Source organism: Phyllopteryx taeniolatus, chromosome 3 (genome assembly GCF_024500385.1).
Source record: "Phyllopteryx taeniolatus isolate TA_2022b chromosome 3, UOR_Ptae_1.2, whole genome shotgun sequence".
NCBI classification, from domain to species: Eukaryota; Metazoa; Chordata; class Actinopteri; order Syngnathiformes; family Syngnathidae; genus Phyllopteryx; species Phyllopteryx taeniolatus.
In genome coordinates, this window is record NC_084504.1 from 31,537,088 (window position 1) to 31,551,955 (window position 14,868).

At 41.7% G+C, this 14,868-nt stretch overlaps 1 protein-coding gene across 2 annotated transcripts; it reads right to left on the reverse strand.

Annotated features, from left to right (window-relative positions):
- Positions 1-3,867: 3,867 nt before the first annotated feature.
- LOC133475606 (TBC1 domain family member 10A-like) lies at positions 3,868-14,813 on the reverse strand. Of its 2 annotated transcripts, XM_061768682.1 has the most exons (10): positions 14,593-14,812; positions 14,111-14,324; positions 13,024-13,123; positions 10,834-10,941; positions 10,483-10,589; positions 10,287-10,401; positions 8,750-8,815; positions 8,167-8,356; positions 7,019-7,173; positions 3,868-6,018 (listed from the first exon to the last, which is right to left on the reverse strand). In XM_061768682.1, exons 2-10 carry the CDS (start codon positions 14,290-14,292, stop codon positions 5,518-5,520), a joined length of 1,524 nt encoding a protein of 507 aa, XP_061624666.1. In that variant the 5' UTR covers positions 14,293-14,324; positions 14,593-14,812; the 3' UTR covers positions 3,868-5,517. The 2 variants fall into 2 exon arrangements, with proteins under 2 accessions (XP_061624666.1, XP_061624667.1); XM_061768683.1 differs by lacking the exon at positions 14,111-14,324 and having other exon boundaries at positions 14,593-14,813.
- Between the last annotated feature and the right edge of the window lie 55 nt (positions 14,814-14,868).

Consider the following 14,868-nt stretch of genomic DNA (forward strand, 5'->3'; position numbering starts at 1 on the left):
GTGCTGTGCTTCCCCCCCCACATAACCCCGACACGCCCATCGTTTGGGGTGAAAAAAATATAAATAAATCAAGCAGGGGATCAAATCATTAGTGGTAAATCATTTCCCCCCACTGTACGTACATTTTTAGAATTGGAAGCTAGTTACCAGTGAACAAATTCTCCAAAGACTTTTTTGTCATCAGGATGTTTTGATGATTGCTTTGCCAGGGTGTATAAGACTGGCAGAAATCTCAGAATAATAAGTTCTCCAAACAGTTGAAGCAGTACAGAAAATGGATGGATGTTCAGGAGTAAAAAGGAAACATCAGATGTCAATCAAGTATAACTCTAAAACTGCAACTTTTAATAGTCATTTGGTTTCTGTGAATGAGTTATAGCTAGATCAGACACAATATGTGTAACCCAGTTTTTTTCTCTCTCTACTGTATTAAGTCTTCAAAAAGACTCAATAATGCTGAGCAGTAAACTGCTTCAAATAAACAGGAATAATATAAATCAAGCACCCTTGGCAGCACGACAACATTCATATGGTCGCTAATCCAAGCAAGCCTGTGGGAATAAGTGGAACGAGAGCCATGATGATATTTTAAGTACTTCGCTAAATGCACCCATGAGATTCTTAAATTGTTATCCTATGTTAAATTTACCCTCTACCAGCCATTTGTGGACCATAAATGGAAGCGAAGCGACACAGTGGAAACATCACAGGTGCTAAAACTTAATTTCAAAGGCTCAAGACTTAAACATGAACATACATGGCCAGATACAGCACATTAATATTTATGAGGACATGCACATATGAAAAGAGCTGCCATGTTTGGATACAGGAGGGCCTCACTGTAGAGAGTTGTAATCACAAGAAACTGTTTACAAAGTGCTTAAATGTTCAAATGTATCGGAAAAGTCTGAAACTGTAAACAGAGTAGTGGTCTACGAGACCTAAACGCAGGTCTAAAGATGGCGATGTTTTAACTTCCTTGTGACTTAGTACAGAAATGCGCCGTAAATTTGCCCACATTGCCATTACATTACTTGTTAACAATAATATTTCTGTGCGCAATCGTGCTCCAAACTGCTATATTAACAGAATGTAGAACTCAACGTAAACATGCTAAAAAGAAATGAAAATAATTTGATTCCCCCCCCCCCCCCAAAAAAAAAACTGGTGGTTACAGAAGAACCCATTAATGTTTCGTGTTGATTCAGATAAATGTACAGATTAAGAAGCTGTTCATCACTCTCTTTGGCACGGGGAGACAATGTTTACATTTGCAGGACAGCACATGGAATATTACTTCAGTTTATACATTTTGGTCAGGATCCAAACACAAATTCAGCTGTGACAGAAAAAAACAAAAACCATTTTCCTCTTTTTCCTCTACTTATGACTCAGGTGACTTGTTGTCTACGAACACAGTCAATGATGAAGCCGCTTTGGCTGGCTCACTGAGGCTTGTGCTTTACTGAGCGCTGTTTAATTGTGCTCAATAAAGTAATTATATGACCAGAAGGACCAGAGTAACTCCAAGACCCAGTGGAAGAAAATAAAAGCAATGGCTTTTCCTTGTGCGTTTACACACTTGAGGTCGGCACCAGCAGAACTTGGATGATTCAATTATCCTTCTTGGCTCTCGCGCTGGGATTCCCTTTTCATGCTTCCTTCACAAAGCTGGATGAGTTCCCTTTTGGAGCAATAAAGGACTTTTTTTTTTTTTTAATTCCTCCTGCTAGCCAAAGCTCACCTGCACCACAACCACCGTAATGTCTGCCCTCACATTTGTTACTCGGGCCTATTAATTAGACCTGAGTCAACCTGTTATGCTCCATCGAATGTGGGAATCGGATACCTGAGGAAGATGGGCGCCTTTTTGCATTGTCACCCCAGCCCGGTGTCTTAACACATTGAGCTTGGGAGCGGGGAGAAAGTCACCCGCAACCCATGAATCGAGCATTGTGACGGGGCTCCGTTGGGTCTGGGATCCCACCGAGCATCACAAGTCTCTTCTTTAACTGCGGACGGGAGGCGGCATGGCCCACTCGAAGCGTATATTTCCGTTGATGAAGAGCTAAATCAGATCATCTCAGGAGTGAGGAGCGGAACACAGAGAGCGCCTTCTTGCTCGAGCCCCTTTGACATGGAAATGCGACGGTGGCACTGAAAGAGGGCCAGGTGTCCCAAGCAAAGAGGCAAAGCGTGACGGTGCATGCATTCCTCCGCAACCTCCACCGTTAACTGTTGCTGTGCCTCGTGGGCGTGCTAAACACCAAACGCACCCCATAATGGCGTGAGGGAAGGACGCCTTGTAGAAATGCAGTGGCGGAAAGTCACAAAGTACACACGAATTGGTTACAATATAAGAGTAGATTTTGAAGGTATGCATTCTTTTGAGTCGTTGCTGACTTTTTACTTGGACTTGGGGTTAGTTTACTACATTTGAAAACAGATATCTGTACTTCCTACTCCTTATTTTGTCAAAATAGGCTTGTTACCTTTTTTCAAACAGCGCAGATGACGACACAACGCAAGATGTAAATCGACAAAGACAACCAAATGCGGGAGATATTGGGGACAGAGACAGCAGCTACATGTGTCAGCCGGAACGCGAACCAGGGAGCACGAACGACGATGACGCAACAGATTCGGGGAAGCAAGATATTCCCCATCCATTTATTGTCTTTTTGAAGACAATTGTGTGATATTGTTGGCTCCAACAATAATACGTGGTCAGCACCTTCTGGGGTCGAACAAAACCTGCATAATCTGAAAAAAATAAAATAAAAATACATAGGCCTACAGGTAAGGGGTATTTTTATTCCGGTGTCATCATTATTTAGTTTAGCATTACCCGAGTGAGGATAACCGGTACTGAAAACGGATGGATGGATAGTTCACATTCGACAGAAAAGTTATGGAAACGTTTTGCAGTTGTCAAGTGATGTTTTTTCTGCTCAGTATGACCACCATAGAAGTTAATAAGAGGGAAACTATTTTGTTTTTTTTCATTGTGCAAAGTTAAAACGGATATTTGATATAACAGACAGTAAAAGTACTTTAGCCACGTGTGTAGAATTCGGATTTGCCATGATGGCAGGTGTTCTTTGTCCAACAACACACATTGTTTCTTGCTATGAAACGCAATAGAAACGACAAGTCCCGAACTGTGTGAGATTGGCCACCTTCTTTTGTCATTTGATCCATTGAAGACCAGAGGTCAAAAGTCAACAGCTGCAGCTCACGCCTTACTGGACGATTAGAAACAAGTTAGCTGCCTCACCTAGACCATCAAGGTGGCAACTTGCGTGAACTCTTTGTGGCCTGGGGCAACATACTAAATGCCCCACACCTCCAAGTAGAGAAAATGGTTTGGACAATTCAACAAGGAATTAAGAAAACAATAGAGGTCCGTCATTAGTTTAAAGAGGGGCTGACACTGGGAATGACCTCCTGAGCAAGGGTGGAGCTAAAGAGACAGGTGTTGAAAGGATAAATGCTTGTACAATGACTGAACACACATACATTCCAGACCTTGTTGTCTCATAAGGAGGATGAGCAGAACGAGACACGGGAACAGCGGCTTCTCAGAGATAAGAGCTTGTACCACGCGGTCCCATCTTAGATGACACATTCGACACAGTCCGGTTCCATGAAGAACTTTATCACTATTTAAGGTTTAGAGGGCCAATAATTCGAACACAACAATGGTATTGTAGGACTATTATTCACTTAAAATAACAACTTCCGGCTATGCTCCTATGTACATGAAATTATAAGGAATTACCAATACTCTACAAATGAGTATGCACACCTGTCATAGGATGCTGTTAAGTGCAGTTCATGAAGTGAGCCCGAAGATGAAAACATCTCTACGAGGACAAAAATCTTTTATTGGCTCTTCAGAGATATGCTTTTACATTTTGATTTCTCTGCATTATCGTTGGATGAAGTGCTCCTTCATGCAACCTGGCTGTAAGCATAAAGGTGTGATCACCATATTTATACAATTTTCATCTCTTTCAAAAGTTGAAAGTGTGTAAACCGTGTTCTTTTTATTCGCTGGTCCAAGATTGCAGGTAGAACTGAGATGTTATATGCTGGCACGATTTGGCCCACCGAGGGTGCCACGTTCTACACAAGTTAGGCTTCGTTTCAGTGATGACTATGCTGCGCCATCTACTGGTGAAATGAAGACATTTGGAACATAGTGAAAAAGAGCAATTCCAGCCAGTTTGAAAAGAAAATAAACTTGACGACGGATGTTTTCAAATGCAACAAAATTGAAAACATTTTATTTGACAACATTAATATGTTGCAAAGTGCCTATTGGTTCTGATTAAACATATCTTTCATTAACCCACCTAAGAACGTATCATCAAATATTCCAAAATTTTACATTTAAGTATATTTATAGCGCAGGTTTTTTTCCCCCCAATTTGCTGACAGTCAGGTTTTTCCTCTAGTGTTGCAAAGTTGATACAAAGTAGAAAATACACTGTATGGGGACATAGTGAAAACGTAGAAATGACATTTCCGATTGCTACGAATGCATTACGCATCCAAATATTTCATGATAATACATTGTGCCAGATCTGTACAATTCATGACAAGTTTAAAAAAAGGGGGCACCTCATAGAAGTGACTACTACTATGGAAACATGTAACAGGTGGGGATATCCAAACAATCCCAAAAGGAAGGTCAGCACCATTATGCAATTGGCAAGTTTTGATAGAAAGCACATGCACAAAGTCATTAGTTATACTGATTAGCGTTTGGTAGACAAGTACGTTAAGGCTGATTAGCACTTTGGACGAGAGGAATGTTGCTGCAGTGTTCTTGTGGCTGCTGCCAAAAGACAAGTCAATTTCTGCTGCTCTGAAGCTGCAGAAAGTGGCACAGTGACTGTAGGTTAAGTTATCCACATCTAAAAATAAAAAATAAAAAAACGCAAGAATTTGTGCACCGGCGAGGCTTTTGAGAGAAAGTGTAGAAAATAAATAACTGAGAAAAAGATCCTAAGTACAATGTTAGGACAGATTTGAATGTAAATGTAAGACTATAAAAAAGCTTAAGTGTTCAATGTGCATGTTGAAAACAAAAAGAACTCGAAAAAAAAATTGTCTCCCAACAGTCCTTGCGGTGATTAGCTTCCCAAACAGGGAATGTAAGAGGAATGGCAGCTGGCTAACTGCCTGACAGAAAGGGCTGCCCACTCCAAAAGAGAAAAGGAAGTGTTTAAAAAGAAAAACTAAATATCTGTATTGAGGATTTTGAATGGATTGCATCAAAAATATCACTATAGAGTTGAATCTGAGTGAACAACAAAGAAAACACACATGAACTTTGGCAGTTTTTGTTTCCACACATCAAAAGGGACGACGTTTTCCCAGGAAAAGCGCCGTGATGTTTGGAGGAGAGCGCATGAAGGCAGTTGTACACCATCAGAGGCCAAAATGGTGTCTGAAGGTGAAGTCACAGTCCAACAAGCTCATCCACGTCTGGTTGCTGGTGCGTCCTAATTACAGGTACGTATCCTGGTCCGTGCTGCTGAGGCTGTGTGTGGATCGCTGTAGGGGAGTCTCTTTGGCCGGGGGGAGCTCGGCAGGGGGCACTCGGTCCTGGCGAAGTGGGTCGGTTTGAGTCTGTAGCACAGCCTCCGAGGCCTTGCTTAGCACTGGAGGCGGGGCTGGCGGATAAGACGGAGGGGGCGGCGTCGCGTTTGGAAGAGGGTAAGGGTTTGGAATCTCCTCAGGGAGCTGCGACTTCTTCAGGGTTTTCTTTTTGCTCTTCTGCTCCTTGTCCTTCCTCAGCAGTGGGCCGAACTCTGCCTCCTCCAGCAAAATGGTGGGGTGCTGCTGGAGGTCCTGGTGCCTCGGGGGGTCGGCCAGCATGATGAGTCGGGCGCCGTGCATCCTCGGAGGAGATTTGAAATTGAGCTCGCCGCGGTTCTTCCGCCAGCGCTTCAGCTGGGTGTGATGTTCCCTTTCCACGTCTCGTGCCGTAATTGGCACTTCCAGGATCTGTGTCAGGAAGACACGCGTCATTCCGATACAACGGTGTTATTGAGATCATTTTCCAAGGAATAGACCCGCCCTTCATGGAAAATGCAGTAAGTTCAGTAAGTTCCGGCCAAGTCTGGTCTTTGTGTTAACCGTTGTCACTTAAGTGAATGCCAAAGGCCTCTGGCAGGGTCACCAGTGGTCAAGTCTCACAGACAGCTTATTATAAAAGACTGGGTGAGCCCTTTTGGATGTGAACACCCTTCATTCTCCACAGTCCATGAAGTCACTAACAACCATTCTCCATGGGCTGTGGCCTTCTGCCCTGCAGGTGGCGCTGCCTGGCATGCTCTACATCGGAGACTATTGTACTGTACTGCAAAAAGACAGCAGCAGCCATAGTTCCAAGGTCACAGTAAATAATAACTAACAATAACACAGCTTTACGTTTCTGTAAAGTACATTCCCACACTGTGAAAAAGTAGAAAGTGAAGGATTATCTTAAATAAAAAAAAATATGTGAATATTCACAATATATTCTGAAGCGACCGGATTCATTCTGAGAAAAAATAAAAACAGGCTGCAATTTTGTCCAGGCACTTTCTCAAAAGAGTCACTATAATTACTGTCATTTCTTTTGAGTTCATAATGCAAAATGCATGATGATCCAATGGGGCTACACGATGAGATCAAAGCGTTGCCTGGAAGGCGTGTACACTGAGGCTTGACTGCTTTCTTTCTTTCCACGACTTTCTATGACTTCATTCAGTGAGCTCATAATGTGTGGGGTTGTGTGATGATGTTTGATGACGACTGAGTTTCCGGTAGCTCTATTCCACGACTAATTTAACACTCATTTTCCTGACTCTCTCCAATGAATTGTTCGTCTTGAACCGTGCACTATCTGAGCTGACGCTAATGCTAACCAAGGGTACGTCACTTGGAGCATACGTTTTGATAGCGGCACACACACACACATGGGTGTATTCTTGAAAAGACTCAATAAGGTCGCTGTTTTTACCTCTCGGACGAGAAAACCCTCCTGCATGTATCGTGGCTCCACTGCTCGGAGAAGCTCCATGGTTTCATACTGGCCCTGGCAGGCCTTCAACTTCTCACGACTACCCAGCATGCACTTCAGCAGCACCAAGCCTACTCTGAAGATTATTTTCACACCTAAGGCAGGAACAAGAGAAAGACAAAGTGTGGCACAGATATTAAACCTAGTTTCTCGTGTAAATGTCTTCCTCCACAATGCATTGTTTTTATTTGTTTAGTTATTTTATTTTCAGTCTTTGTTTTAAAAGGATAAACACTGAAATAATCATGAGGTGATACATATATAACTTTTAACTTCAGTTCTTTATCCAAATGACATTCACATTTTGTGGAAATTTACATTTGTCCTTAGATCTTCATTGTGTTTTGGGACTTTCCGTCTGTTCTGTGTTCTGAGTATTAATCGGTACAAGGGGTTCTGTCAGAAAAATCCTTATTATGCTCTGCAGGTGCGATAAATCATGATTACTTACAAAAAGCTATTAGGTCTTGTCAAGTTATTCTATCGAGACCCTTCAACACCATTTTATTAGAGATTTTTGTCAATGTCAACGTCAATGCCACTGATTGAGGAGTATCTGTAACATTTGCACAACCAACATTGTCACAGATTATCGCACTACTCGTCACTTTAAAACACATACACTCCTTGAAGTCTCGGCGCCCTTTGCACAATGATCATTGCACCGGACTATTGCAATATTAGTCATTCGAACTGCTCTAAGTGCTAGAGGACTCTGTATCTTTTTGCACAATTGTGTAAAAAAATAAATAAAAAAATGTACCGGCATTCCTTGTGTGTTTTTTGGACATACTTGGCAAATAAAGATGATTCTGATTCTGATGTAGGTGTACATTTGAGCCTATATGTATTATTTTGACCCTGGGTAGACTGGAGAAAATCCTAAACATTGTACCAAATTCCCCCCCCCCCCCCCCAAAAAAAATTAAAATAAAAAAATAATCATTGAGGGTTCAAAGTATACATTGTATTTCCATTCTAGCCTGGGAAGACGAATCGTTCAAATAGCAATACATTAAATGCTAGATAATGACATTCTTCCCCTTGTTGAGTGTACATAAACTTCAGAATGTAAGGTTTTGCATTACCGTCACAGAGGAACATGTCCCAGACGCGCAACACAGAGGCCCACGGCAGCGTTCGGGAGAAGGCACACATAAACCATTCAGTCATGTAGAGGATGGGGTCGATCTTGTGCTTCTCCAAATGGCGGAAAGCTAGAGGACAGACGCGTCGCAGCAGAGCAAAAAGGATCTCTCCATCTAACTGTATAGCTTCCTGAGAGACAAAGAGACAGGAGAACCATTAACATGAGGATTGGGAACCAAGCGCTTGTGGACTGTGAAATGTCCCGAATGAAAGAAGATTGGCATGAGAATGTTCCAGTATTAAGAACTAGTCCAATCGCATCACGTTGCTACACGTTTTAGAATGATTATATAACATCCTCTTTATTAGCAGTAAATCTTGCGTCCGCTTGAGAGGACAATGACAGTTTAAGCAAAATCAAAAGTGAGGATGAATCACCCATAACTATATTCTTGTTACACAATGACATTGCATTACATTACATGCTTCTTGAGGTCAGGCTTATTCATATAAAGTCTTGCGTCAGACTATGAGGTTTACACTGTACTTTTGATTCGGTGTAATCACATCTGTGTTTCTCACCAAGCCTGGGCTGTAGTAGCCAGGAAGATACTTCTCACAAATTTGCACCAGCCCCCAGAAGGCATCCTGTGGGAAACACACAGACAGTGACGTCAGGAAACTAAATGCTTTTGATCCATCCATGCCTTTTCATTTAGATTATTACAAATAGGTTTGTTCAATTCTAGAGAAATGAATCACAGACACTCGTTGGTCACTTCATTACTACACCTGCACAATCTACTACCCAACACAACACTGTACAAGAATTTGGCCTTCCTGTCAGAGAAGTACTAATCTACATTTATTATTTGCTGCTCTCATGTACCACAAGTTAGCTACAAAGGGCATATTTTTAATGTTGTTTTCAATTTGGTCATAATATCTACATATGGAGAAGCCCAAGAAAATAACCTGAGGCAATGGTAGGTTGGTGATTAATCTCAATTGAGTTGTGATTAAGGTGACAACCAACCGGGCTGCAGATAGTGTTGATGTGCACCTGGGAAATACCTGAGATACATTCATTGGTAAATGCAGCCTGTTGTCCAGAATTATAGGAGAGGATGAGGAACACAAAGAGTAAATACTGATTACATGCGCTCTCTAAACAAATTCATGACTGCTTCCGTCTCCAGTTAACATTTGCTGCTGCTGCTGTGAAGCTTGAAATGTTCGGAACAGTGCTCAACATAGATGAACACAACACAAAAGATTTGTTAGAAAACATTTGAGTTCCCTTCAGTCAGCGCACATCACATGGGCACGCATGCGGACACAATTAAGTGTTATAAAACCAGTATTCCACGGCAGGAATTGGACCAATTAAATACATGGTCCTTCCACCCGCTTTTGCATTTTTCATATTAGGCCGATCGTTATGATATTTTCAGAGACGGAGGTGGGCATAAGTAGAGGTGTCCACATAAATTTTGGCTTAATTAAGCATTTTCTCTATAGTGAGCTTATAGTCCAAAAGGTCTCCAATGAAATGGAACATGTTTGATTTCACCGCGACTCAGCTGGACTCCAGGAGACTACAGGAAATGTCACAGAGACGTCCCTGCAACCAGCGGAGACTCGAGTCGCCATCAGGTCTCCAACTGGTCTCCAGGCCAGTGAGATAGGGGTCTAACCATCTACATCACAAAGACATGTAAATCTGATGTGGTTGTTTTGCAAGCCTTACGCGCTTATTGCCTTTTGTATTAAATCGAAAAACCACATAGACATCAAAATTAAACCAGGTCACAGACTCATTTTGACCTACGCTATGCATAAAACAGTAGAAAAAACGGATTTTGATGGCATGGGACCTTTAAACAATTTACATTCACAAGAATGTAACCATTGTTGTCTAATTGTCCATATTATGAAAATCCCTGCGGTCATTGAAAAATCCATATTAAGAAGCACATGTTGTATGGGTCAAGGTATACATTGAAACGAAGCCATGCAATAAAAATGTGTTTAATGACAGTGACAGGCGACAGCACCTTCATATGAATGGATTTGTGTGTGTGTGTGTGTTTGGGGATGAAGCGTGGGAGTGATGTACCTCAGCAGGCATGTGCATGAGTAACACAGCAGCTATGGGAGCCTGCGCCTGGCAGTATCCCTCGTCTGGTCTGTACAGTGTGTAGGCCTTCAGAACACGGAAGAGATCCTTCTGCCTGTCACCGATACGCAACGCAGGTCACAACCCTACACCAAACTGGACTTTGGCTGTCATGTCCCTTCTGGTCTGTTCTTACCCGTGTCCTCCCCGCGACACAAACATCTCGTGGAATGGAAACTGTCGATGGAGGTCTTTTTCAATCACATCGCTCCATTTGGGGTCACCTGGCTGGCTATCCAACTCCTAGGAAAGAAAATGAAGGAGCCTGGAGATCTATTTTGTACAATGGGGTTTCCCAAGAAATAAAAGTTGGATCATCCAACTTCAATAAACACTTTCTACAAAACACACAAAGCGCTCAACAAACAAATTGACACATATTTTAACACATAAACACAATGCTGCATTTTGCCAACTATTTCTATTGAAAATTAAACATGAAATGTTCCCTAGAATGGAGTGGAAGTGAAAAGAGAATGTCTCTGACCTGAAACTTTCCTTGGCTTTGCTCTTTCTTGCCCTTCCCCCCCGAGAGGTAGAGCCACGCACGGCCTCGCAACGAAGGAGGAATTCCTTTCTGGCATCGCAGCCTCACCTGAACCAACGTGAAATATAGAGGCACAAAATGAAGCACGACAACAGAGAAACGTAACCAACGCTACATGTTTGTCACAACTGATAAAAGAACTAAAAACAACATCACTGGTAAAGACAATAAGAATGTAGCTTGCATATGACTAGTTCAGTATCTTCATGTCACCATGCACAAATCGGTGTTGACATGATAGAATAGTTGAAGTGATGGAAGAAAACGTTATAAAACTGCATTTATTGGCACTTGTATTGTGGGATCAGAAAAGAACAACCTTGACTTCCTGACATTTGCAGCAGCTGAACTATCAGCATTAAGTCCACAACGAGCTAATGAAACCATTGTTCAGTGCAAGCTAATTTTGCTGTTCTAGTCTGGACAAACACGGTCTATACACACACAGAGGATGTTTGGACAATGTCTTGTCATACCAATCTTATATGCAGCCATTTGAGCCCCACCCTGAATATGACTCTAAACTGTTTCTGTCACACGTTGAGTATTGTGAAGAAGGGATAGGTCAAGTCCTGCCCTGCTGCTGACTCATGGAAATGAAGAAAGGTTGCAGCACTGCGTTAGATTTCTTTGCAGTGTCTCACTCACTCACACATACACACGGTTAACTATAATGTCGGTAAAAGACTGAATGTGATTACAGTATGTTATTTGATAAAATGCACGTCTTAAACATTTTCCATCAACTAAACCACTTTGGCAACTTCATTTTCATTGTTTTTATTATTACCTCTTCTCTTACATAATGTGTGACAGAGTGCTTTTTGTGATATTTGATGGGACTTTAGCTGTATCAGTGGAATCTCACAAAGTTGAACGCAATCTGTTCTGTTAAATAAGTAAAAGTGAATTCATTTGATTCACGTTTCCAGGTTCAAAGTGTTGGCATCATGAAACTTAGTAATTTTGCAGGCTAGGTTTTAAGTTATAGTTACCATAAAGCAAAGTTAACCATTGCATAATAAATCATATCAAGTTAAACTAGCGCACTCCCTCTTTGACGACAACAGGCCCATAATGGAGAGGGGAAAGCAAGTTGTTTTGTGGCATTTTGAAGATATTGTTGAAATTAAAGTTGCCATATTTGACCAAACCCACTTTTTCTAGTATTTGGTATGTAGTATTGGCTCTCTGGTGCCTCAGTAACTATGTGAAATATGAATTCAAATTGTCCATGCGTTCCTGAGTTGCAGACGTTTTTCTGCAGAGAGGCCTGAAATTAGCTCATTTCTCGAACCAACCAACCAACGCCACCAGCGACGATCTCCCCCTAACTCTCTGCTCCTGAGCCAGTGCTGTCAACATAAACACAAAAGCTCTCACAAGTGGGTCTTCTAAACGGGGGCAACCAATCAGAGGAAAGGGGGCGGACTTAGCCAAATACGGACAAAGTGGATACAAAAGTGGGTCAAACAGAAGTAGCTGTCAGAGGGGCCTTTTCTGGACACTTGTAGGACAGAACCAAGGTGTTTGTTGAAATGAAATGGACACATCCATGTTAGAGAGTCACTCTATGGAGGTCTAAATAGCCAAAACATGTGACCTTTAATAAGAGTAGTTTAGCAGACTTGTACTCTATTTCAATAGCATTTGTTAACATTTACAGCACCTGGGAGACAACATGAAGGTGTTTTATTACTTATATCCTGTAAAAATCGATGTGTGTATGTAGAGTTTAATCAATTGTACTGCCGATATACTGTGACCCCAGACACTGCTCTATGTAACGTTCACTTCTGGTTCGATGGTTAGAATTTTTTTTTTTTTTACAATTAAAAATACAAAATAAATTTACACAAATATATATAACTCTTCAGCATGGGTTGATAAGACAGTCACTGTGCTGACTATAATGACAAAAAAAAAAAAATCTCTAGTCTCCTGCAGGCTTCTTACAATGAACAAACAAATTGTAGAAATATGAGAGTGTGGAAATCACTGTGGCAAATATATTGGCAGATATATAATAACCCTTTAGAAAAGCAGAAGTTGCACCGATCTAAATGGTTGGCCTCATGTGAACCACATGGCACTTTTGTGTTTCGACAGTTTGGACATTTTTGGCCAGACCTTATTGAACCTCTTGATCATCCACTTGTCCCAGTGATTGAGCATATCCAACCACTTCACCTCCCTTTGCCTGAGCACTGCTGTAGGCACATCCTGAGCTCTGCAGACACACATGAAAAGAGAACATATCTCATTTCAGTTTGTATAAACACATGTTCTTTGTTTAAATTGAACTGTAAAAAGGACTGAAGTAAGCATTAAGTGATCGTCAGTTGTACAGTATAAACATCCAGAGTCGTCTGTTAAAAGCAAAGGCTTTGTATGGAGGGGATTGTGCCAGCGTCATTTTATTTTAAGATTTGAATTGATGGTCATGTGAGTGCAATTAAGTTTGAGGATTAACGCAATTCATTTAGATCTAGTAGTTTTAACGGGAAACTTTATAGCAGCAGTAGTTGCCTGACTCAAGTATCTACAGGCTACCACACCAAGAGACCCACATTAAAAGCGCCGATTGTAAAAGAAAATGCAGGCAGCTGTAACATAACATTATGAGTGATGTCTATGCTTTTCAAACTATACAATTATCTCATCAGCAAAAGCGTGTAATTGAAGGCTCACATTACTTCAAATGGACTATTTTAAGGCCCTCCTCTTTTATTTCAACGGTGACACCAGTTAATGGAACATAACTAAAAAATAAATAAGATGTATTTATTTTTTTTTATAATCTACAACTTTGGAAGAAGTGTTGGCTTTAGGAATGAATGCTATCTGACAAAACTTAAACGGACTCCTTCAGTAGGCTAACACAATGTTGGCTGGCGCCCATGAAAATGACATTTTGTGCTTTTGCAGACACTTCAATAAAACGCCAAACATTTGAAGAGTGAATAAAGTTATTACAGGCAAAGCAAAAAGGAGTGCAGTAAGAATAATGATGTGACCTTACAAGGGACGCGTTTTAATCCACTGTTATAAGGGTTAGACATTGTACGTTGCAGGGAAGAAAACACAAGGTATAATAACCACATTGTGCCACGCAGCACACGCACACATCTCGAGTTAATCACATTTACTGTCCCCTCTTCTCATTCTTTTGCGGTTAAAAAGAGGGTATTTAAAGCACATTTAGAAAGGAACGTACGACGCCTCCGTGTACTGCTGCGCTCCGCCAATAAATCCATATTTGTCGGCTTGCTTGTCAGTGGTGAAGCCGTTGATCTCGGAGTCGGAACCCAGTGAACTTTCGTCGTCGATTTGGCTGCTGCTGATGGTCCGGATGCTCCTTGTGTCCACGGGACGACGGCCGTTCTCCGTGTTGGCCATGTTAGCGTCGACAGCTAGCAAGGCTAGCGAGCCTGTTGACAAGCCCAAGTCAGGAAGAAGAAAAAAAAAAAAGAAAAAAAAAATGCCCCTGAAGTGCATATACGGTCGAGTAAAAACATCACTGACGCCATTGTTTTTGAATTGAATTTTACTGTTCCCACGCTAACCATTAACAGGCGCCGCACCACAAGCCATTAAACAGACCAAGGTTCGGAGTTCTAATGGAAAAGTGAGTTCACGTAACGTCAACTCCAAGCCGAGTTTGAACGTTAGCTAGCGAGGATGCTAATGCACACTTACGTTAACAGCTCGGAACTCCAACCCCAAGGACTATTCTTCCTACGCGGGCTCCACCGTCCACTGACGGTATGGTGTACTTCATTGCCAGGGGAGCTCACTAATACAAGTAGATAATGAAAATATGAAGTGCTCGATGTCCAATGTCCGATGTCAAATTGTGCTTGTCCAGCGATCTAATGGTTTAATACTGGTGTCGTGTTACCCCTAGCGGCTGCGCTTGTTACTACCACTTGTGAAGAGGGGAACTGTACAGTTACTGTACAGTTAGTATTGACT